The sequence below is a fragment of the Callithrix jacchus genome, chromosome 15 (assembly GCF_049354715.1).
Source record: "Callithrix jacchus isolate 240 chromosome 15, calJac240_pri, whole genome shotgun sequence".
Taxonomy (NCBI): domain Eukaryota; kingdom Metazoa; phylum Chordata; class Mammalia; order Primates; family Cebidae; genus Callithrix; species Callithrix jacchus.
The window spans coordinates 31,111,949-31,134,578 of NC_133516.1; the positions used below are offsets into that span (position 1 = coordinate 31,111,949).

Sequence of the window (22,630 nt, forward strand, 5' to 3'; positions counted from 1 at the left end):
GCAGGGCGGGCCTGTCTCACGTGGGCCTGTGGGCGGGCCCATGCCTTTTCACTTCCCGCCACTGCTGCCAGTGAGAGCCGAGGGAGTGTGCAGCCGAGTCACTGCTGCCTGCCTGCTGTGGTGAGTGTGGCCCCCTAAGGGGATGGGACGGCACAAGAAGGCCATGGGTTCCCCCACCCCAGGCTAAGGGGGCAGCAGGGGAGGGGCCAAGTCTTGAGGGAGCCCTCTCTCAGAGTCCAATGTGCTGATCCCACTAAGGAAACCACCCCACCCTCTCCAACTTCCTGCCTGAAAATTGGCCCTGACAGGGCAGGATTGTCCAAGGAAGGCTGTGATGTGCTTCTGCCCACCCCTACCCTACTCCATCCCCTTCAGATCTTAACACTGGGCACTTACCCACGCCATGCTCCTCCCCAGGCTCAGCGGCAGGTACCTACCCAACCATGGGCTCACAGGCCCTGCCCCCAGGGCCCATGCAGACCCTCATCTTCTTCGACATGGAGGCCACTGGTTTGCCTTTCTCCCAGCCCAAGGTCACGGAGCTGTGCCTGCTGGCTGTCCACAGATGTGCCCTGGAGAACCCCCCTACGTCTCAGGGGCCACCTCCCATAGTTCCTCCACCACCACGTGTGGTGGACAAGCTTTCCCTGTGTGTGGCTCCCGGGAAGGCCTGCAGCCCTGCAGCCATCAACATCACAGGTCTGAGCACAGCTGTGCTGGCAGCACATGGGCGTCAGTGTTTTGATGACAACCTGGCCAACCTGCTCCTAGCCTTCCTACAGCGCCAGCCACAGCCCTGGTGCCTGGTGGCACACAATGGTGACCGCTACGACTTCCCCCTGCTCCAAGCAGAGCTGGCTATGCTGGGCCTCACCAGTGCTCTGGATGGTGCCTTCTGTGTGGATAGCATCACTGCACTGAAGGCCCTGGAGCGAGCGGGTAGCCCCTCAGAGCACGGCCCAAGGAAGAGCTATAGCCTGGGCAGCATCTACACACGCCTGTACGGGAAGTCCCCTCCGGACTCGCACACGGCTGAGGGCGATGTCCTGGCCCTACTCAGTATCTGTCAGTGGAGACCACAGGCACTGCTGCGGTGGGTGGATGCTCATGCCAGGCCCTTCAGCACCATCAGACCCATGTATGGGGTCACAGCCTCTGCTAGTACCAAGCCAAGACCATCTGCTGTCACAGCCACTCTACACCTGGCCACAACCAGCAATGCTAGTCCAAGCCTTGGAGGGAGCAGGAGACCCAAGGATCTTCCTCCAGTGGAGGACTCTGAAGTCCCACGCAGGGAGGGGCTGCTGGCCCCACTGGGTCTGCTGGCTGTCCTGACCTTGGCAGTAGCCACGTTGTATGGACTATTCCTGGCCGCACCTGGGGAGTAGGCCAATAAGGAAAATCAATAAAGAGCCCGCCATAGCACTGAGTGGTCACTTGCCTCCTAACCTTGGCAGCCCAGACCTCTGCCCACACCCAGGGACCTGGGGAGGAGGGCACAGTGTTTGTCTCTCACTTTCTCTAGCAGTATGGTTAACATCTGAGACTGATGAAAGTAGGGAAAACACAGAGAAGCCCAAATGGTCAATGGAAACAGTACAGCCTGATTCCTATCCCAGCAGCCGAGGCCAGAAAAAGGGGGCAGCAGCTCCAAACAATAGCATTTATTATAAACACAGGTACGTACAGACCCTAGACTCTCAGAAACACAACAGATACAAAGCTAAGACAGCTCTGGTGAAACTAACAGACAACGAGGACCACTGAAGTATTCATGTCTGGGCCAGAGCTGCCATCCAGCGCTCCACACCCCACCTTTGGTCCAGATGGCCGGTTGGCCAGGTGTCCCTGCTGCCAGAACACACTGGACTGGGGACAGGAGTTGCATATCCCATGAGCTGGTGTCAGGGAAGCAGGGACTCTCACAGTTGCCATATCCCATGAGCTGGTGTCAGGGAAGCAGGGACGCTCCTCCCAGCCAATTTCCCTCCACAACCCAGGGGTTACAGCCTCACATCACTATCATGTTCAAAACAGAAAACAGGCAAAATGTTTGGCTAAAATAAAATAAAAACTGCAGGGAAGAGACCTGAGTGTGCTGGTGGACAGGCTACCCTGCTCACCTGCAGGAAGGGCAGGGCCAGCAAGGACAGGAGAGAGCTCCTAGTGGGCAGCTAGGCTGTGTGTGCATGTGGCCCTCTGGTGGTCCCAGGGAAGACACAGGGTATCAGGTAGTAGGGCTCTGCCTGAGGTGTTCTGGCATCAAGAGGCTGCCTGACCCCTAATGGGCATGACACAGGCCCCAGAGAGCCATGGACATCTGCCAAGAGGATCAAAGCCCAACTCGGTCAGATCCCAAGCTTCACCTGCATCAGGTCCCTGACTCTGCAAAGGGTAGCTCCAACTCTGGGAACAAGCCATGGCCTCGAGCAGCAGCTGGCTATGCTGCTGAAACCAGGACATCTGCATCATACAGCTGCGCCATCCTGGTGTGACAGGCCATACTTGGTCACCCTAGGGTACGCTGGAAAAGAACTCCAGACAGATGTGCCCTGGAGAGCCCCCCCACCTCTCAGGGGCCACCTCACAGGGTACCCCCACCACCCCATTCTTGGAGTTTGGCTTGAGATTTTTTAAGAAGCCTAATTTCAGGTCAGGAAGAGAACAAAGTCTGGTTCCATTCCACTCTGGCAAGGATTGTTCTTCCCCTCGTCAGCATGAGAGGAAGCCACATATACAGGCAGGACACACACAGCACACATGGGGCGTAGGGAACCGTGCCTGCACACCACTCATACACACACAACATAACCAAGTAGCAGCCAGAGAGGCCAGGGCATGCTCAGAGGGCCGCCTTCGGGGCATCCATGTAGGCCGGGTTGTAAGGAGGCTGGCTGGCAGAGTAGGGTGCCGCTACTCCTCCTGAAAGCAGAGAGGACCCTGGTTGGCTGTAAGCATGGTGGGCTGCCATGTGAGTGGCAGGCAAGCAGAAAGGGGGTAGAGGCCTATTCAACAATGTATTCTGGGATGGGTGCCTGAGGGGTGCTGGCAAGGGCTCAGGAAGTCAGGCAGGGCTAGAGTGGGCAGGGGCACTCACCAGCCAGGGTCTCGTGGCAGGCCGGCGGGCCCATTGGCTGGGCTGGGTAAGGCGGTGGGTACTGCATTGGGTAGGGTGCTGCTGGCATCCCTGGCTGAGGGGGCATGGCGTGGTAGCCCTGGTAGCTTGGTCCAGGGTAGCTGGGCGGCACACTTGGAGGCTGAGGGTAAGGGGCGTGCACCACAGTGGTGGACGTGGTGGTGGTGACAACCGCTGCAAAGAGAATTCCAGTCAGGGCCCTCCTCCATCTCCCTAGGTCTTGAGGGCCAGGCTTGCCACCCATCCCTCCAGCTTAGCCAAAACAGGGCCTGGTTAGCTCCCCTTGCTTGCCACCCCCGGGAGTCAGTGGGGCAGGGTGGGCATGCTTACGACGAGGTTGGCAGCACGTCTTGTAAAGGCAGCAGCAGGAGCAGGTGAAGCAGATGATGATAGTGACAACAGACAGCACAAAGATGGTCAGGCCAACGGCCAAAGTTGCTCCGAACCTGCCAAAGACCTGGAGGTGACCCGGAGTCCCTCCCCAGGCTAGCACACACTCCACCCCCTCCCAAGCACACCCTTCTTGCCAGAAGGGGTCTGGGCAATGCAGATATAGCCACTTCCTTGTCGGTGGCCTGTACCTGCTTCAATCTGCTTCCTCGTGTGTAAACTGGGGTATGTGTGAGTCTCTGTAACTGTCTCACCCTGGGTCTGCCCCACTTGTCCCACCCTCAGAGGCTTGGGAGGGAGTTCTTCAAGCCCCACCCCCACACACATACATCTATTATGTCCACCCCACAACCAACTGATCAGCAGATGGGTATTAGACACGTGCCACAAGCCAGGCACTGTGATTTCAGCCAAAAAACTTAACAGTGGGCAAGACAGCCAGCCCTGGCCTCTGGGAGCCCACAGTCCAGTGTAGGAGGAGGCAGACAGTGGAGATAAAAATGGCTCAGGAAGCACAATGTGAAGAGATGGAGAAGTCCCAGGAGGGCAGAGGCCAGTGTGGCCAGAACAGGAGGCCCCCAGTGGTCCCTGAGGCCACTCCACGACAGCCCCAGGGCAGAGAGGCTGGCCCCCAAGTGATGAGGACAGCTGCCTCTGCCTGCAAGCTTGCTGTGTGCCATGCACTGTGCCAGGGGTCACACACACCCCTGGGCCCCCCACCTCTGACCTGCACGGCCATTTCCACAGGTAAGAGGGCCAAGAGCCAAGGGGAGGACACAAAGACCTGCGGCGGGAGGCCAGAGGGCTTGGCCTTTGAGAAAGCAGGCCCTGGGCTGGGACTTTCACCGAAACTGATTTCCAAATGCAGACAGAGCCCCTTCCTAGCCACCCTGGCCAGGCCAAGCTTCAATCTTTTGTTTTCTTTTCTTTCTTTCTTTTTTTTTTTTAAAGATGAGGTTTCACCATCATGGCCAGGCTGGTTTTGAACTCCTGACCGCAAGTGATCCGCCCACCTCAGCCTCCCAAAGTGCTAGGATTACAGGGGTGAGCCACCGGGCCTGGATTTTTTTTTTTTTTTTTAAAGGAGTCTTGCTCTTTAGCCCAGGATGGAGTACAATGGCATAATCTCGGCTCACTGCAATCTCTGCCTCCCAGGTCCCGATTCAAGCAATTCTCCTGCCTCTGACTCCAGAATGTCTGGGATTACAGGCACATGCCACCATCCCCAGCTAATTTTTGTATTTTTAGTAGAGACGGGGTTTCACCATGTTGGCCAGGTTTGAACTCCTGACCTCATGATCTGCCCCCTCGGCCTCCCAAAGTGCTGGGACAACAGTTGTGAGCCACCGCGCCCAGCCTTTTTCTTTTTTAATTTATTTTTGAGTTGGGGTCTCACTCTGTCGCCCAGGCTGGAGTGCTCACAGTTCACTGCACCCTCCACCTTCAAGGTTCAAGTGACTCTCCCACCTCAACCTGCCAGTAACTGGAACCACAGGCATGCACTACCACACTTATTTTTGTATACAGGGGTCTCACTAGTTACCTAGCTGGTCTGGAACTTCTGGCCTCAAGCAATCTTCCCTCCTTGGCCTCTCAAAGTGCTGGGATTTAAACTGTCAGCATGGCCAGGTGAGGTGGCTCACATGTGTAATCCCAGCATTTTGGGAGGCTGAGGCAGGCAGATCACAAGGTCAGGAGTTCGAGACCAGCCTGACCAATATGGTGAAACCCCATCTCTAATAAAAATACAAAATTAGCTGCGTGCAGTAGCTCACGCCTTTAATTTCAGCACTTTGGGAGACCAAGGCGGGCAGATCACAGGTCAGGAGATGGAGACCATCCTGGCTAATATGGTGAAACCCCGTCTCTACTAAAAATACAAAAATCAGCCAGGCGTGGTGGCACAAGCCTGTATTCCAGGCTACTCAGGAGGCTGAGGCAGGAGAATCACTTGAATGCAAGAGGTGGAGGTTGCAGTGAGCGGAGATCTCGCCACTGCACTCCAGCCTGAGTGACAAAGGGAGACTCAGTCTCAAAAAATTAAAAAATAAAATCAATATGGCAAGCATAGTGGCTCATGTCTGTCATCCTAACAGTTTGGGAGGCCAAGGCGGGCAGATCGCCTTAGGTCAGAAGTTTGAGACGAACTGGGCAACATGTTGAAACCTGGTCTCTACTAAAATAAAAAATAAAAAATAAAAAAAAGAATTAGCTGCCGAGGTGGCATGTGTCTGTAATCCCAGCTACTCTGGAGGCTGAGGCAGGAGAATCGCTTGAACCCAGGAGGTAGAGGTTGCAGTGAACCAAGATAGGGCCACTGAACTCCAGCCTGGGCAACAGAGTGAGACTCTGTCTCCAAAAAAATTTTTTTAAGTTTTTCAAAAGGTGTCAGCCACCATGCCCAACCCAAGCTTTATTCTAACAAAAGGCAAATACTTGTTAACTGCATCAAACACATTCAAAAACTGTAAGAGCTTTGTTAGCCACAGGGCACCCCCCTCAACCTCCACCCCAAGAGGCCCAAGGTGGGTGTGGGTCCCACCATACCACATCCTGGGGCCACACAACTTCCGCAGGGCCCCACAGCACAGCCCAGGGACAGAGCTAAAGACTCCAGGCTCAAAAGCACCCCTCAGGACTCTCAAAAGCAAGAGCCATCAGCCCCACGCCGTCCAGGACAAGGCCCTAACACAGGACCAGCAGACCATAGGTGTCTTCCTGCCCGGCCAGAGGCAGGAATGGACAAACGCACGCACATTCATGTGCCATCAGTGACACGACCGCAAGGCCGTTAGCATCCCTCCAGAGCTGTCTCGGCGTCTGTCACACCTCACACACACACCGCATGGCGCCCGAGCTCACCCCATGTTAGCCTCTGCCTTCACCCAGAGGCCTCCTGTTCCCCTGGACTTCCCCTTTCCATCATGGGCCACTCAGTTTCAATTTCCTCCCCTTTTGGAGAAAAGGAAAGCAAATCTCCTCCAGGTGACGTCAGCCACAGGAAGGACAGGCGCGAGGCCTGTTCCACCCTCTTAAAGACACAGGATGGCCCCGCCCAGCAGCCGGCCAACAGCCAAGGAGCCAAGGGGTGGGGGCCAAGGAGGAGGGGAAGCAGAGGCACCCCAGCTGCCTCCCAGAGCTGCCTTTCTGAGCCGAGCCTGTGGGGCCCGGCCTCGGAATGCAGCCTGGCCACTAGGGGATCTGAGAGCCACCCCAGCCTCTGTGGGCCCCGACCACACTCTAGCTCAGCAGCATCCCCACCCCTGCTTCCACCTAACCCACCTGCCGGTTCCACCAACCTCCAGGAGGAGCTTCAGCACCCATCTAGCCCAGAGGGCGACCCTGGGGCCCTGGCTGACACGCAAGCAAGGAGCAAAGTCCAGCCTATCCCTTCAGCTCCTCCTCTCCCACCAGCACTCCCTCCAATCTGTCTCCCCCTGTTCTCCCGCCACCCTGCTGGGGCCATCATGTCACCCCCTGCTCAAATGCCTGCTATGGCTCCTGTAGCTCTTGGGATTACAAAGGAATTTGCTTTACATGCTAAACCGAGTGTGTGCATCTGTGCTTTCCTGTACATATAGTTGACAATAGAAAAAGAAAAGAGGCCATGTGGCTCACACCTGTAATCTCAGCACTTTGGCAGGCCAAGACTTTTGGGAGGCTTGAGCCCAGGAGTTCGAGACCAGCCTGGGCAACATGGCAAAACTCAGTCTCTACCTACCAAAAAATACAAAAATTAGCCAAGCATGGTGGCATGCACCTGTGATCCCAGTTACTCAGGAGGCTTGCTCCAAACCTATAAGACTGTCTCAAAAAACAAAAAAAAAGAAGAAGAAGAAAAGAAAAATCTGGGCTGTATCTCACCAGACAGTAAAACTTATAATAGAGGAAATTTTAATTTTTTTTTTGCGGCAGGGTCTCACTCTGGTGCTCAGGCTGGAGTGCAGTGGCACGATCACAGCTCACTGCAGCCTCTACCTCCCAGGTGATCCTCCCACTTCAGCCCCCTAAGTAGCTGGGACCACAGGCGTGCACCACCACACTTGGCTAATTTTTTTATTTTCTGTAGAGACAGGGTCTCACTGTGTGCAGAGAGGGTCTCACTGTGTTGTCCAGGATAAACTTTAAATTTTAATTAAAATTTTAATTTTTAATTTAATTTTATTTTTTTGAGACAGAGTCTTTCTCTGTCGCCCAGGCTGAAATGCAATGGTGTGATCTCAGCTCACTGCAACTTTGCCTCCTGGATTCAAGCAATTCTCGTGCCTCAGGCTCCCAAATAGCTGGGACCACAGGTGTGCACCACCTCGCCTGGCTAATTTTTGTTTTTTTAGTAAAGATAGCGTTTCACCATGTTGCCCAGGCTAGTCTCGAACTCCTGACCTCAGGCGATCTGCCTGCCTTGGCCTCCCAAAGTGCTAGGATTACAAGAATGAGCCACCGCACCCGGTGGTGAGACTGATGTGTCTCTTTCCGATTATGAGACTGATGTGCTGCCTACTGCACTAAGGAGGCAGGTATGCACCCAGTCTGTAATTACAACTTTAAATAAAACTCCCTAGTAGGCCCACAAAGCTGTGTGTGGTCTGGGATTGCTGCCCTCTTTCAACCTTTGTGCTCAGTCCCATCCCCCTCCTTTCAGATTTGAAAGCACCAAGCTATCACAGTCAGGAGTTCGAGACCAGCCTGTTCAATATGGTGAAACCCCATTTCTACTAAAAAATACAAAGATTAGCGGGGCGCAGTGGCTCATGCCTGTAATCCCAGCACTTTGAGGGCCAAGGCAGGTGGATCACGAGGTCAAGAGATCGAGACCACCCTGATCAACATGGTGAAACCCCGTCTCTACTAAAAATACAAAAAATTTGCTGGGCATAGTGGTGCGTGTCTCTAGTCCCCACTACTCAGAAGGCTGAGGCAGGAGAATTGCCTGAACCCAGGAGGCAGAGTTTGCGGTGAGCCGAGATCACGCCATTGCCCTCCAGCCTGGGTAACAAGAGCGAAACTCCATCTCAAAATATGTATACAAAAATTAGCCAGGTACGGTGGCTACTCGGGAGGCTGAGACAGGAGAATAGCTTGAACCCAGGAGGTGGAGGTGGAGGTGAGCTGAGATTGTGCCATTGCACTCCAGCCTGGGCGACAGAGCAAGACCCCGCCCCATCTCAAAAAAAAAAAAACCACTAGCCAGGCATAGTGGCACATGCCTGTAATCCCAGCTACCCAGGAGACTGAGGCACGAGAATCACTTGAACCCAAGAGACAAAGGTTGCAGTGAGCTGAGATCATGCCAGTGCACTCCAGCCTGAGCAACAGAGTGAGATGGTCTCAAAAAAAAAAAGTAGCCCAGAGGCAAGGGTCCCAAAATGAGGAGGAGAAGAGGAGGGGTCAGTGGCAGGGAATGGGGCAGAGGTGGGGTGGGGCCCCTGGCCCAGGGTCTTTCCCCTGCCTGGCTTCTCCTGAGCTCCTGGCCACGGCCTCGACAGCAGGGGCCAGGCCCTCACCAAGGAGCCAACTCTCCAGTGGACAAACAGTGCCCTTGGCCAAGGAGGCAGCACACGGATGCCCAGCAGAGGATGTCTCCTTGGGACCCAGACAGGCAGCCACCAGAGAGTGTTCAAAAGAGGAGCCACTGATGACCCTGCCTCCCTCCCTCCTCCTAGCACCCACTTCTCTCGCCCCTGCACCTTTATAAAGCAGGTCCTATGCATGAGTTGGGGCTCAGAACCGAGCAGAGGACAAGAGCGGGCATGAGGCGTGGGAGGGGAGCGTCGATCCAGTCACCTGCTCTTCTCAGTGCATGGGCAGACCAGCCTGCGGCAGGAGCCTCAGGACACACCAAGCACACAGCACACAAGGCCCAGTGCTGTACACACCGTGGCGGCAGCTGGGCCAACAGAACAGGTCCCACACGCACACATTGGAGAGGCAGAGGTGCTTCTCACCTGGCCCCAGTCATCTCCCTGCTGCCACAAGTGCAGGAAGCCGCTCCTCCTCCTATGCCCCTCTCAGAGCTTGTTCCACACTGTCTCCTCCCTACTGTCCCAGCTCCAATCTCTGCCATCAGAAAAAAACACAAAAAATCCTTCATATGGATTCTCCAACTCCTTTGTTTTTGAGATGGAGTCTCACTCTGTCGCCCAGGCGGAGAGCAATGGTACAATCTCAGCTCACTGCAACTTCTGCCTCCTAGGTTCAAGCGATTCTCCTGCCTCAGCCTCCCAAGGTGCCACCTCACCCAACTAATTTTTGTGTTTTTAGTGGCAACGGGGTTTCACTATGTTGGCCAGGCTGGTCTTGAACTCCTGGCCTCAGGCGATCTCCTCGCCTCAGCCTCCAAGAATGCTGGGATTATAGGCATGAGACACCACCTCCAGCGTCCCTTTAAAAACAAAATGAAAGAAAAGAAAAAAAAAAAAAAAAAAACAAGGTCTTGCTATGGCGCCCAGGCTGGAGTGCAGGGATTATTCCCAGGCAGGATCAGAGCTCACTGTAGCCCTGAACTCCTGGCCTCGGGCGATCCTCCTGCCTCAGCCTCCCAAGTAGCTGGGACTACAGGCGTGTGCCACTGTGCCCCACTTCAATGTCTGTCTTATTCCTCATCCATTCATAGCCAAAACTCTCCATGGAGTTGCCTGCTACCAGCATACAATTTCCAACCACTGTTCAGTCAGCTCCACTGCCTGGCTCTTGCCCTGGGTGCCAGGGACTCTGTGGTGTGAAATCTCCATTCCACAGTGCACTTCACCCCAAGCCTGCCCTCGACCCATGTCCATCCTACATCCCCACACAGGGCTGGGTGTCAGCCCCATCTCCAGAGCAGAGCCCTGGGCAGCCCCTGCTCCTTCCCACTCCCTCCATCCCCTCCCTCCAGGCAGCTGCTGTGTAAGTCTCCATTCTCACCTCTCCCCGCCAAACCCTGGCTCTCTATGGCCTCTCAAGCCACTAGCCAGGAAGCCACCTGAGGCCACCTCCTATAGAAATGACTTCCCACCTGCCACACCCGCCCCATCTGCTCTTTCCATTCTCCACAGAGCAGCCAGTGTGGCCTTCCTAAAACACCATTCAGTTCCCAGGGCTCCCAGAACCCTCCATGATGCCCTCTGTCCTCAGGATAAGGCCCACACGTGCTGGGCACAGGCATCTCCCACGGGGCCATCTGAAAGCCCACAATCCTGGGCCTTGGGGCAGGACGTGGAGGGGGAGGCCTGTAGAGGTCTCAGACTCCAACCAGCCCCGAGGTGTTGAGGAGGGGTACCGATGCCCTTCTTTCCCTCCACATACAGGAGCCCTGCCCTGATTCTGCTGTGGCCAGTGAGGACCCACAGCTGCCTGGGCCTACAGAGTGGAAAGGGGCAAAACAAGAACCTAAGCTCCCCCGACCACCCAGGCCCAGAGCCCAAGGTCTCTTCCTCCAAAGGGGCAACCCTGCCCTCCTGGGCAGACCTTTTCTTGAAAGTGGCTTCTGGATCCACCAGGGCAGGGGGCAGACAGCAAGTGGAACAGACCCAGCCAGGAAAGCCCACCCACACCCATTCCACCCCCAGGAAGACATCACAACACCAACACCTGTTACGGTGGCAACAACACAGGCCGGAGCCTGGCCAAGGGGACTGGGGTTTGACGGCTGGGGTTGCTCCCTGGTTCCCTGAGAGAACAACCCTGGCACAGTAACCATAACCCACAAAGCTCGACACAAACTGTGGCATCATCGGTTGTCCCAGGACCTCTCTCCACCGTTGTCACCCCATCACCATCACCATTGTCACCAACGCCCAATTGCAATACGCCCACCCCCATCTACCATCATCCCCTGCCCACCACAGCCCCTTTCCTGTCACTCCTGCCCCCATCGGGACCCATTAGTCAGCCGCTGACCCAACCTAGCATCTAGGTCAATATGACCCCAACCCCTGGCCCTTCAAATGTCAACCTCTGACCACAGTGGCCCATGTCCCCACCACCCTAGTATACTAATGAAGACACCTTCACAACATAAGGAGCAAGCATCCTTGTGGTCAGATATGGTGACAGCTTCTTGGGCTCCACCCCAATAACCGAATCATCCCAGTCCCCTAGATACACACTGGTCCCCCTAAGCCCCTTCGTCACCTCTGCCAGGATGACGCCCCCAGCTTGCAGGCTTTCCTTACCCTGACATGGGGTCGTTGTAGCCAGAGCGAAACTTCAGCGCCGAGCCCAGCTGCTCAACCAGTTCTACATCAGCAGGCACACTGCAAACAGGAAACCTCATGATTAACACAATGAAACCCCACCGAGTGTGCCAGCACAAACACTACCTTAGGGCACCACAAAATGTGCACAGAAGCCACCATGAACCAGTGGCTGCAGTGGTCCTCCAGAGGGGGACTCTGCCCACACCGGGATCTCACAGCCACACATCCTCAGCTGTCCACCAGACTGTCTCCAGGAGAGAAGTATGTTAGGCCCTAAAATAAGTCTCAGCAGATTTTAGAAGACAGATACCATACAAAGTATCTTCTCTGACCACAACAGGATGAAGCTAGAAATCAGTAACTACATTGCCACAAAGTTAAAAAACAATTACTAAAAAAAATCTCCTACCTTGGGAAACTAAGAAGGTACAAAAAAAAAAGCAAAATAAAACCAAAACCTCTTGAGTTATATTGTGTTAAATAAGAAATCATAAAGGATATTTACCTGGCAGGGGAGATACCATGATCACAAAGAAATCATGAAGAAAATGTATGTAGAACTGAATACCGACAATACCTCCTCCAAATACGAGCACGTAGAACTGAATACTGACAATACATCAAAATTCATGAACCACAGATAAAATAGGGGTTTTTGGGTTTTTTTTTTTTATAAAGAAGGGGTTTCACCATGTTGGTCAGGCTGGTCTTGAACTCCCGACCTCAGGTGATCCACCCACCTTGGCCTCCTAAGTGCTTGGATTACAGGCGTGAGTCACCACGCCCGGCCAATAAAATAGTTTTTTTTTGTTTTTTGTTTTTTTTGAGACGGAGTTTCACTGTTGTTACCCAGGCTTGAGTGCAATGGCGCGATCTCGGCTCACCGCAACCTCCGCCTCCTGGGTTCAAGCAATTCTCCTGCCTCAGCCTCCCAAGTAGCTGGGACTACAGGTGTGCACCGTGCCCGGCCTGGTCTCAAACTTCTAACCTTGTGATCTGCCCACCTCACCTCCCAAAATGCTGGGATTACAGGCATGAGCTACGGTCCCGGCCTCATCTCATTTATTTTTAGTGATTCCTATTTCCTGATAAATTCTATTAAAGATACAAATTTCCCTCTAAGAACTGTTTTAGGCCGGGCACGTTGGCTCACGCCTATAATACCAGCACTTTCAGAGGCCCAGGCAGGTGGATCACGAGGTCAAGAGATCGAGACCATCCTGGTCAACATGGTGAAACCCCGTCTCTACGAAAAACACAAAAATTAGCTGGGCATGGTGGTGCATGCCTGTAGTCCCAGCTACTTGGGAGGCTGAGGCAGGAGAATTGCTTGAACCCAGAAGGCGGAGGTTGCGGTGAGCCAAGCCGAGATCGTGCCATTGCACTCCAGTCTGGGTAACAACAGTGAAACTCCGCCTCAAAAAAAAAAAAAAAGAAGTTTGAGACCAGCCTGGCCAATATGGTGAAACCTCGTCACTACTAAAAATACAAAAATTAATCAGGTGTGGGGGCACACACCTGTAGTCCCAGCTACTCAGGAGGCTGAGGCAGGAGAATCACTTGAACTTGGGAGGCGGAGATTGCAGTGAGCCAAGATTGCGCCACTGTACTCCAGCCTGGCCAACAAGAGAAAGACTGTGTCTCAAATAATAATAATATAATAATTAATAAGTAAGATGATATTAAACTCAAGAAGGCTTTTTAAAAATAATGGGAAAAAAATAATAAAATAAAATAAAAGTAATGGAAAACCGACTGGGCGTGGTGGCTCACCCCTGTAATCCAAGCACTTTGGAGGCCAAGGCAGGCAGATCAACTGAGGTCAGGAGTTCAAGACCAGCCTGACCAATATGGTGAAACCCCGTCTTAAAAAAAAAATAAAAAGTAATGGAAAACCAAAAAAAAAAAAAAAAACAAGGAAAAAATTAATAAAGGTACGTGCAAAAACAGAATAGCCATAGAGAATAATAGAGAAGATTAGCTTTGGTTTAAAGCTGACAGACCTCTGACAAGACTAAGCATGAAAAAGGAGGGCAGCCAAGTGCAGTGGCACATGCCTGCGGTCCCAGCTACTCAGGAGGCTCAAGTGGGAGGATTGCTTGAGCCCAGGAGTTCCGGCTGCAGTGAGCTGTCATCAAGCCAAGGCACTTCAGGCTGGGTGAGAGTGAGACCCTGTCTCAAAAACAATAAATCGGCCAGGCGCGGTGGCTCACGCCTATAATCCCAGCACTTTGGGAGGCTGAGGCGGGTGGATTAGGAGGTCAAGAGATCGAGACCATCCTGGTCAACATGGTGAAACCCCATCTCTACTAAAAACACAAATATTAGCTGGGTATGGTGGTGCACACCTGTAGTCCCAGCTACTCGGGAGGCTGAGGCAGGAGAATTGCTTGAACCCAGAAGGCGGAGGTTGTGGTGAGCCGAGACCGTGCCATTGCACTCCAGCCTGGGAAACAAGAGCGAAACTCCGTCTCAAAAATCAATCAATCAATCAATCAATAAAATAACATAATAACCTTGTTTGGATTCTGATTTGGACAAACCATCTGTGAAAAGGCATTTTGGAAACTAGTGGAGGCAACTGAACACAGTATCGAAAGCTATCAGTGAATTACTGTTAATTGTGCCAAATATAATAGTGGTTACATTTCCCTCATAATGGAAAGGAAATAGCAGTTATATATTTCCCTTCAAGGACCTCATTTTTAGCATTGAAAACTCCGGTTTTTGTTTGTTTGATTTTGTTTTGTTTTGTTTGAGACGGGCTCCATCTGTCACCCAGGCTGGAGTGCAGTGGTGTGATCACAGCTCACTGCAGCCATGCTCTCCTAAGCTCAAGTGATCCTCCCATCTCGGCCTCCTGAGTAGCTGGAACTACAGGCACATGCCACCACATCTAGCTATTTTTTTGAATTTTTTGTAGAGATATGGTCTCACTATGTTGCCCAGGTTGGTCTGAAACTCCTAGACTCCAATGATCCTCCCACCTCAGCCTCCCAAAGAGCTGGGATTACAGGTGTGAGCCACTGCACCCAGCCAAATACTAACATTTAAAGAGCCTCCTCTTTTTTTTTTGAGACAGGGTCTCCCTTTGCCCTCCAGGCTGGAGTGCAGTCGTGTGATCTTGAAGCACTATATCCTCCACTTCCTGAGTTCAAGCGATTCTTCTGCCTCAGCCTCCCAAGTAGCTGGGACTACCGGCATGCACCACCAAGCCCGGCTAATTGATGTATTTTTAGTAAAGGCAGGGTTTCACCATGTCGGCCAGGCTGTTCTTGAACCCCTGACCTCAGGTGATCCACCCACCTAAGCCTCCCAGGGTTCTGGGATTACAGGCATGAGTCACCACGCCAGGCTCTAGGAGAACTTTTTATGATGTCTGGGATTTGCTTTAAAATAATTCAGAGGCCAGGCATGGTAGCTCAAGCCTGTAATCCCAGCACTTTGGGAGGCCGAGGCAGGTGGATCACAAGGTCAAGAGATCGAGATCATCCTGGTCAACATGGTGAAACCCCGTCTGTACAAAAAATACAAAAAATTAGCTGGGCATGGTGACGTGTACCTGTAATCCCAGCTACTCGGGAGGCTGAGGCAGGAGAATTGCCTGAACCCAGGAGGCGGAGGTTGCGGTGAGCCAAGATCGCGCCATTGCACTCCAGCCTGGGTAACAAAAGTAAAAACTCCGTCTCAGAAGGAGAACGATCCAAGATGGCCGATCGCTAACATCTCGGGATTGCAGCTCTCAGGAAAGGCGCGGAGAACTAGAGGACGCCACACTTTCAGACAAAGTCTGGTCGCTCACGGAGCAGAAGATCCCCCAGTGGTGGAAACACACAAGTCGCCAGCGCGACTCTCGTGGTCAGCGCAGCGGTTCCGCCGGCACCTCGACGCGGCAGTGCTCTGCGCAGAGTAAACGGGACCGGTTCCCCTTCTGACCAAGGTTTGGAGCCCAGGGAAGGCAGAGTCGCCTACTACGGAAACAAGAAGGAAGCCCAACAGGAGAATCCTGGGCAGAAAAGCACCATCAGTTTTAACGCCGCTGCTCTGGCCCTGGGAACTAACAACCTGGACGTCCACTCAAGAGACCTAATCTGAAAGTTGGTAATTTCAAAGACGACAGGAGGATAAATTTACAATGAAGGGAAGAAACCAGCGTAAAAAAGCTGAGAATACTCAAAGTCAGAACGCCTCTCCCTCTAAAGATAATCACAGTTCCACATCAACAATGGAACAAGGCTTGATGGAGAACGAGCGCCTCCTGATGACAGAATCACTCTTCAAGCAATGGATAATAACAAACTTCGGTGAGTTAAAAGAACATGTTGTAGCCCAACGTAAAGAAACTAGGAACTTTGAAAAAAGGTTTGATGAAATCCTATTGAGAATAGACAACTTAGAGAGGAGTATGAGTGAATTAATGGAACTGAAGAATACAATACAGGAACTCCGAGAAGTATGCACAGGTTTAAACACTCAATTGTTCAAGCAGAAGAAGGGATATCAGAAGTCAAAGTCCAACTTAATGAAATAAAACGTGAAGAAAAGATTAGAGAAAAAAGGATAAAAAGGAATGAGCAAAGTCTCCAGGAAATGTGGGACTATGTGAAAAGACCAAATTTACGTTTGATAGGTGTACCTGAATGCAACGGAGAGAATGAATCCAAGCTGGAAAATACCCTTCAGGATATTATTCAGGAAAATTTTCCTAAACTAGCAAAGCAGGTCAACATTCAACCCCAGGTAATACAGAGAACACCACAAAGATATTCCTCAAGAAGAGCAACCCCAAGGCACATAATCGTTAGATTCACCAGGGTTGAAACGAAGGAGAGGATACTAAGGGCAGCCAGAGAGAAAGGTCGGATAACCCACAAAGGCAAGCCTATCAGACTTACAGCAGATCTCTCGGCAGAAACTCTACAGGCCAGAAGAGAGTGGGGGCCAATATTCAACATCCTCAAAGAACAGAACCTTCAGCCCAGAATTTCATATCCAGCCAAACTAAGCTTCACAATTGAAGGAAAAATAAAATCTTTTATGAACAAGCAAGAACTCAGAGATTTTATTACCACCAGGCCTGCTTTACAAGAGCTTCTGAAAGAAGTATTACACACAGAAAGAAACAACCAGTATTAGCCTTTCTAAAAATACACCAAAAAGTAAAGAGCACCAACATAAAGAAGAATTTACACCAACAAATGGATAAAACAGCCAGTCAACATCAAATGGCAGTAACCCTAAATTTAAATTGACTGAATTCCCAATCAAAAGACACAGCCAAAACCCAATGGCATGTTACATCCAGACCTGTTTTCACATGCAAGGATACACAAAGACTCAAAACAAAGGGATGGAGAAAGATTTACCAACCAAATGGAGAGCAAAAATAAATAATAAATAAATAAAAAGCAGGAGTTGCAATTCTTGTATCGGATAAAACAGATTTTAAAGCAACAAAGATATAGTGGTAAAAGGATCAATGCAACAACAAGAGCTAACGATCCTAACACCCAGATAGGAGACTTAGATTCAATGAGACAGAAAATTAATAAGGATATCAAGGACTCGAACTCAGATCCAGAACAAGTAAACTTAATAAATATTTATAGAGCTCTCCACTTCAAATACACAAAATATACATTCTTGTCAATACCACATCACACCTACCCATTAGTTTAAATGAAACATTGATTGGCCATTATTAATACCCAACTTTTTTCAAAATAAAGCAATATTTCCATTTACTCTCCCTCTTTCTCTTCCTCTTTCTTCCTCTCCTTTACTTATTTTTTTCTTTCCTTCTCTCAAAAAAAAATCAACTTGTAAAAAAAAAGAAACTTCATCTCAAAAAAATAATAATAATAATAATAATTCAGAGGCCGGGCGTGGTGGCTCAGGTCTGTAATGCAAGCGCTTTGGAGGCCAAGGCGAGCAGATCACCTGAAGTCGGGAGTTCAAGACCAGCCTAACCAACACGGTGAAACCCCTTCTTAAAAAAAAGAAAAATAGGGCTGGGGGCGGTGGCTCGCACCTGTAATCCCAGCACTTTGGGAAGCCAAAGCGGGCAGATCATGAGGTCAAGCGATCAAAACCATCCTGGTCAACATGGTGAAACCCTGTCTCTACTAAAAATACAAAAAAAAATAGCTGGGCGTGGTGGCCCACGCCTGTAGTACCAGCTACTCGGGAGGCCGAGGCAGGAGAATTGCTTGAACCCGGGATGCAGAGGTTGCAGTGAGCCAGGGTTGCACCACTGCACTCCAGCCTGGCGCCTAGTGACGGAGCGAGACTCTGTCTCAAAAAATAAATAAATAAATAAATAAATAAATAAAATGATTCAGAAAAAGAAAAGTGGTGGGAGGTATATAGGACTATGATGTCAGAGTATTGGTAATTGTGGTAGTGGGTGACAGATGCATGGAGTTATTACATTGTTCTCTCTGCTTTTGTGTTATTTGAAACTTTTCAAAATTAGATGTAAAATGAAATAAAAGTTAAAAGCATTATAAACAGTCATATCCCAAATACACTTGAAGGAAAACCAGTAAAGCTGAGGAGAAAATATTTTTTAAGAAATCTGTGGGTCAGGCATGGTGGCTCACACCTGTAATCCCAGCACTTTAGGAGGCCAAGGCGGGCAAATCACGAGGTCGGGAGTTCGAGACCATCCTGGCCAATACGATGAAACCCCATCACTATTAAAAATATATATACAGAAATCAGCCGGGTGTGGTAGTGCTCTCACCTGTAGTCCCAGCTACTCAGGAGGCTGAGACAGAAGAATCACTTGAACCCAGGAGGCGGAGGTTGCAGTGAGCCAATATCGTGCCACTGCACTCCAGCCTGGGTGATGGAGCAAGACTCTATCTCAAAAAAAAAGAAAAGAAAAAAAAAAATCTGTGGGCCCAGCGCAGTGGCTTATGCCTGTAATCCCAGCACTTTGGGAGGCCGAGGCGGGTGGATCACCTGAGATTAGGAGGGGGAGGAGACTAGCCTGGCCAACATCATGAAACCCTGTATTTTTTACTAAAAATACAAAAATTAGCCAGGAGTGGTGGCACATGCCTGTAATTCCAGCTACTCATGAGTCAGAGACAAGAGAACTGCTTGAACCCGAGATGTGGATGTTGCAGTGAGTCAAGACTGTGCCACTGCATTCCAGCCTGGGGACAGAGCGATATTGTGTCTTAAAAAAAAAAAAAAAACAGTGGCCAAGTGCAATGGCTCATGCCTAAATTTGGGAGGCTGAGGCTAGAAAATCACTTGAGCCCAGGAGTTTGATACCAGCTGAGCAACACACAGTGAAACTCCTTCTCTACAAAAAATACAAAAGTTAGCTGGGCGTTGTGGTGCATGCCTATGGTCCCACAAACTCAAGAGGCTGAGGCAGGAGGATCACTTGAGCCTGGGAGGTAGAGGCTGCAGTGAGCTGTGATGGCGCCACTACACTCCAGGCTGGTAGACAGAGCAAGACTCAGTCTCAAAAAAAAAAAATAAATAAAGATATATAGAAAATAAAGCCGTGTGAGAGCTTTGGAGACCAATGGAAAGAATAGGAAGCTGAGATGAGTGGTTGTGAGGCTAGGGACAAAGATCCAGAGATGAGCCTGACAGCTGCCAGTTTCAGAGTGGCAGATGAGAGGCTGAGCAGCACTTCTGGAAGCTTCAGGAGTCTGTGACAGGACTTAGATCCACAGCCCACCAGGTGAGGAGGCCCTGATGAACCCCATTCACTTGTGCTGGGACCCAAAAAGCTGTACCTTAAGAGGAAGGGAGAGACCTAGTAGACAGCTCAGTTTCTAATCACTTCAGTCTCTGCAACTAGACCAGGTGATCTGAGAACACTAGAGTTTTAGGCAGAAGCAACTTAAATCCTCCCTGGAGAAGGTCCTGAGCTCCAAATTTCTATAATCAGTTTCGCAAAGACAACGTCAGACACACAATCAAAAATTTTTACGAACACTAGGAGACTAGATAGTACGAATAGAAACAACTGACGAGAGAAAAACTCACAGGTGGTTACGTGTGGCAGCTCACACCAGTAATCCCAGCACTCTGGGAGGCCAAGGCGGGTGGATCACCTGAGGTTAGGAGTTTGAGATCAGCCTGGCCAACATGGTGAAACCCTGTCTCTACTAAAAATTAAAAAAATAAAAAATAAATTAGCCAGGCATGGAGGCACATGCCTGTAATCCCAGCTACTTGGGAGGCTGAAACAGGAGAACTAATTGAACCCAGGAGGCAGAGGTTGCAGTGAGCCAAGATGGAGCCACTGCATTCCAGCCTGGGTGTCAGAGACAAGACTCAGTCTCAAAAAAAAAAAAAAAGAAAGAAAAACCCACAGGCAGCCAAGTGTGGCAGCTCACGGCTATAATCCCAGCATTCTGAGAGGCCAAGGCAGAAGCATACCTTGAGCCCAGCAGTTCAAGACCAGCCTGGGCAACATAGGGCAATCCCATCAGTATTACATAGTAATTTTAAGGCCTGACTGCACCTTGGACAACATGGCAACCCTCATGAACAGCACAGACACCTCTGGAGGGCCTTCCAGAGTTAGAAAACCTGAAGTAGCTGGAAGGAAGAACCATCAACCCCTGGGGGGCCTAACTAACCTGAGACATTCTATTGTTTCTTATTCCGGCCTCAACTGACAAGGCCATTGGACTTTGTAACTGATCCTGGCCCAACCTCCTGACTCCCAACCGATTATAACTTCTGTAACTTGCCACTGTTCACCCCAAACCTATAAAACCAACTCCTATCCCACCCCACTTCACCGACGCCCTTTTCGGCCTCAGTCCACCTGCACCCGGGTGAATAATCCGCCAAGTTACTCACACAAAGCCTGTTTGGGGGGTCTCTTAATTAAAAGAGTGCATTTTAACATTTGGTGCCAGAAACCCAGGGAACTCCTAAGGGAGACCAAACCGCCATCCCTGTTCTCCTTGTGCTCCCTCCGTGAAGAGACCTACCTATGACCTAGGCTCATCAGACCAGCCGCCACACCCACACACCATCCTCAGATCAGGTAAGCGGCTTGCCTCAACTCTCTTCTTTAGCCCTTCTCGCTGCCTGTCAACCTCCTTCTGCCTTCAGTTTCATTTTCCTCTCCCATTCAACGGAGACAAGAAAGACAGGGCTTTCCGTGAGGTTCATGACCGGAAAAAATCCTACATAGGTCTTGTCAGGCCTCCGTGTGCAAGCCCAGACCCAAAAAGTCTGAAGTCCTGCCTGCCTCGGCTGATCACCACCACCACCACCCCCGCCTGCTTTCCCTATTATCCCTGATGGCCCAGCAGAGCTTCCCCGCCGACATTAAGCTCCTCACCCCACCCTGCCATCTTAACTGTTATTATAATATGAACACTCCTCACCCCACCCTGCCATTTTAACTGTGCTTGTTTTGTGAATATCCCTCTGCCCCACCATACCATCTTAACTAATCTTATGCCTTACCCCACCCACCATGGTAACTGAACTTATGGTAATGTGTACGTCTTGCCCCTACCCCCACTACTGTAACTGATCTTACTACATAACACCCCTGCCCCCTCCCAAAAATATTTGCCCCTAGGCCGGGCGTGATGGCCCACGCCTGTAATCCAAGCACTTTGGAGGTCAAGGTGGGCGGCTCACCTGAGGTCGGGAGTTCAAATCCAGCCTGACCAACATGGTGAAACCCCGTCTTTATTTTTAAATTTTAAAATTAAAAAAATATATATTTGCCCCAACCTAGAAAACCAACTCCTATCCCACCGTCCTCTGCTGACGCCCTTTTCGGCCTCAGCCCACCCGTACCCAGGTGAATAAACAGCTGTTTCTCACACAAAGCCTGTTTGGAAGATCTCTTTATTAGATGCGCTTAATATTCAGTACAGTTGGACGAGAATAACAAGTCACAGAACTAGGAAGACAGTTGAAGTATTTGATCGAGTATAAAATTAGCACCAAGACAAAAGTATGCCAAATTGCAGGGTCTTTATTGCTGGCGACCATGGAGAACTCACGTCTCTCCAACCCGTGGCCCTGAAAGGAGGGTGACAAGACCCTTTTATGCCTGTAAACCACCTCCAGGGTGAGGGTGTGGGGCGGGGGGGTGGGGGTGAAGGGATTCAGACATTCTGAGGGCCAGGGGATTCTGTAAATCACTTCCCAGGCAGAGAGGAGAGTGCAGGTCTCCGGACATTCCAAAGGCTAGGGACTTGTCACTTCGATTGTTACCTAAGTGGTTTACAGAAGTCAAGATAAGTGTTAGTTTGCATATTGTCTGGGCAGTGATGGAATCCACAAATCTTAGTTACTTATTACAAGTCACAGGGGCCAGGATGGAATTAGTTTGGGCTGCTTATTCTGGTCATTACCGGTAGGCAAAGGCCAGCAATTCGGGCAGTTACCGATAAGAAAAGGTAAGCAGCTGTACATAGTGGGCATTTTGCAGAGCAAGCTAGCAGTTTTATTTACAGAAGCCAAGGCCAGCAGTTATTGTGAGGAGAATGGGGCAGCCGTTACAACTTGTTTCTGAAAAACAGCTTTGTCTTGTATGAAATGGTGTTGTTCAGGCTCTAACTCTAGGCCAGCTATAGCACACAGTCTTCCCTTGGTGACTGATCATCATGGAGACGTCTGCTCTGGTCACTGACTCACACTCATAGGTGATGGATCAACACGGGGGACACCCCTTTCAACTGATTCACCCCAGGTTCAGACCAAGGTTTAATCTGGGACGCCTGCTAAGCTGCTTGATCACGCTTTCACTTTCATTGTCTGCGAGGCTCTTCTTAAACTATGGGGAACGTCCCGCCCTCCATTCCTCCCTCCTCACCCTTAGCTTGCATTCTAAAACACCTCAGACCTCTCCAGCTGTCACCTGACATAAAACCCCAGCGTCTTATTTTCTTTTGCAATACTGCGTGACCACAATATAAAC

General features: G+C 50.8%; 2 protein-coding genes across 5 annotated transcripts in view; one reads left to right on the top strand and one right to left on the bottom strand.

The window, feature by feature from the left end:
- The first annotated feature begins 69 nt into the window (after nucleotides 1–69).
- TREX1 (three prime repair exonuclease 1) lies at nucleotides 70–1,425 on the top strand. The gene is made up of 2 exons (XM_008981595.5): nucleotides 70–120; nucleotides 418–1,425. Exon 2 carries the CDS (start codon nucleotides 444–446, stop codon nucleotides 1,386–1,388), a length of 945 nt encoding a protein of 314 aa, XP_008979843.1. The 5' UTR covers nucleotides 70–120; nucleotides 418–443; the 3' UTR covers nucleotides 1,389–1,425.
- A 224-nt stretch (nucleotides 1,426–1,649) lies between these two features.
- The window catches only part of SHISA5 (shisa family member 5), a 38,925-nt gene continuing 17,944 nt past the window's right edge, over nucleotides 1,650–22,630 (bottom strand). For 2 of the 4 annotated variants that reach the window (XM_078350756.1, XM_002758310.6), the window contains 4 exons: nucleotides 11,680–11,760; nucleotides 3,467–3,582; nucleotides 3,098–3,310; nucleotides 1,650–2,922 (listed from right to left, as the gene is read on the bottom strand). In XM_078350756.1, the coding sequence (XP_078206882.1) occupies nucleotides 2,843–2,922; nucleotides 3,098–3,310; nucleotides 3,467–3,582; nucleotides 11,680–11,687 (417 nt within the window). In that variant the 5' untranslated portion in view covers nucleotides 11,688–11,760 and the 3' untranslated portion in view covers nucleotides 1,650–2,842. Of the gene's footprint in view, nucleotides 2,923–3,097; nucleotides 3,311–3,466; nucleotides 3,583–6,388; nucleotides 6,468–11,679; nucleotides 11,761–20,675; nucleotides 20,708–22,630 lie in introns of those variants that run through there. The other 2 variants (XM_017964887.4, XM_008981596.5) reach the window with 2 other exon arrangements.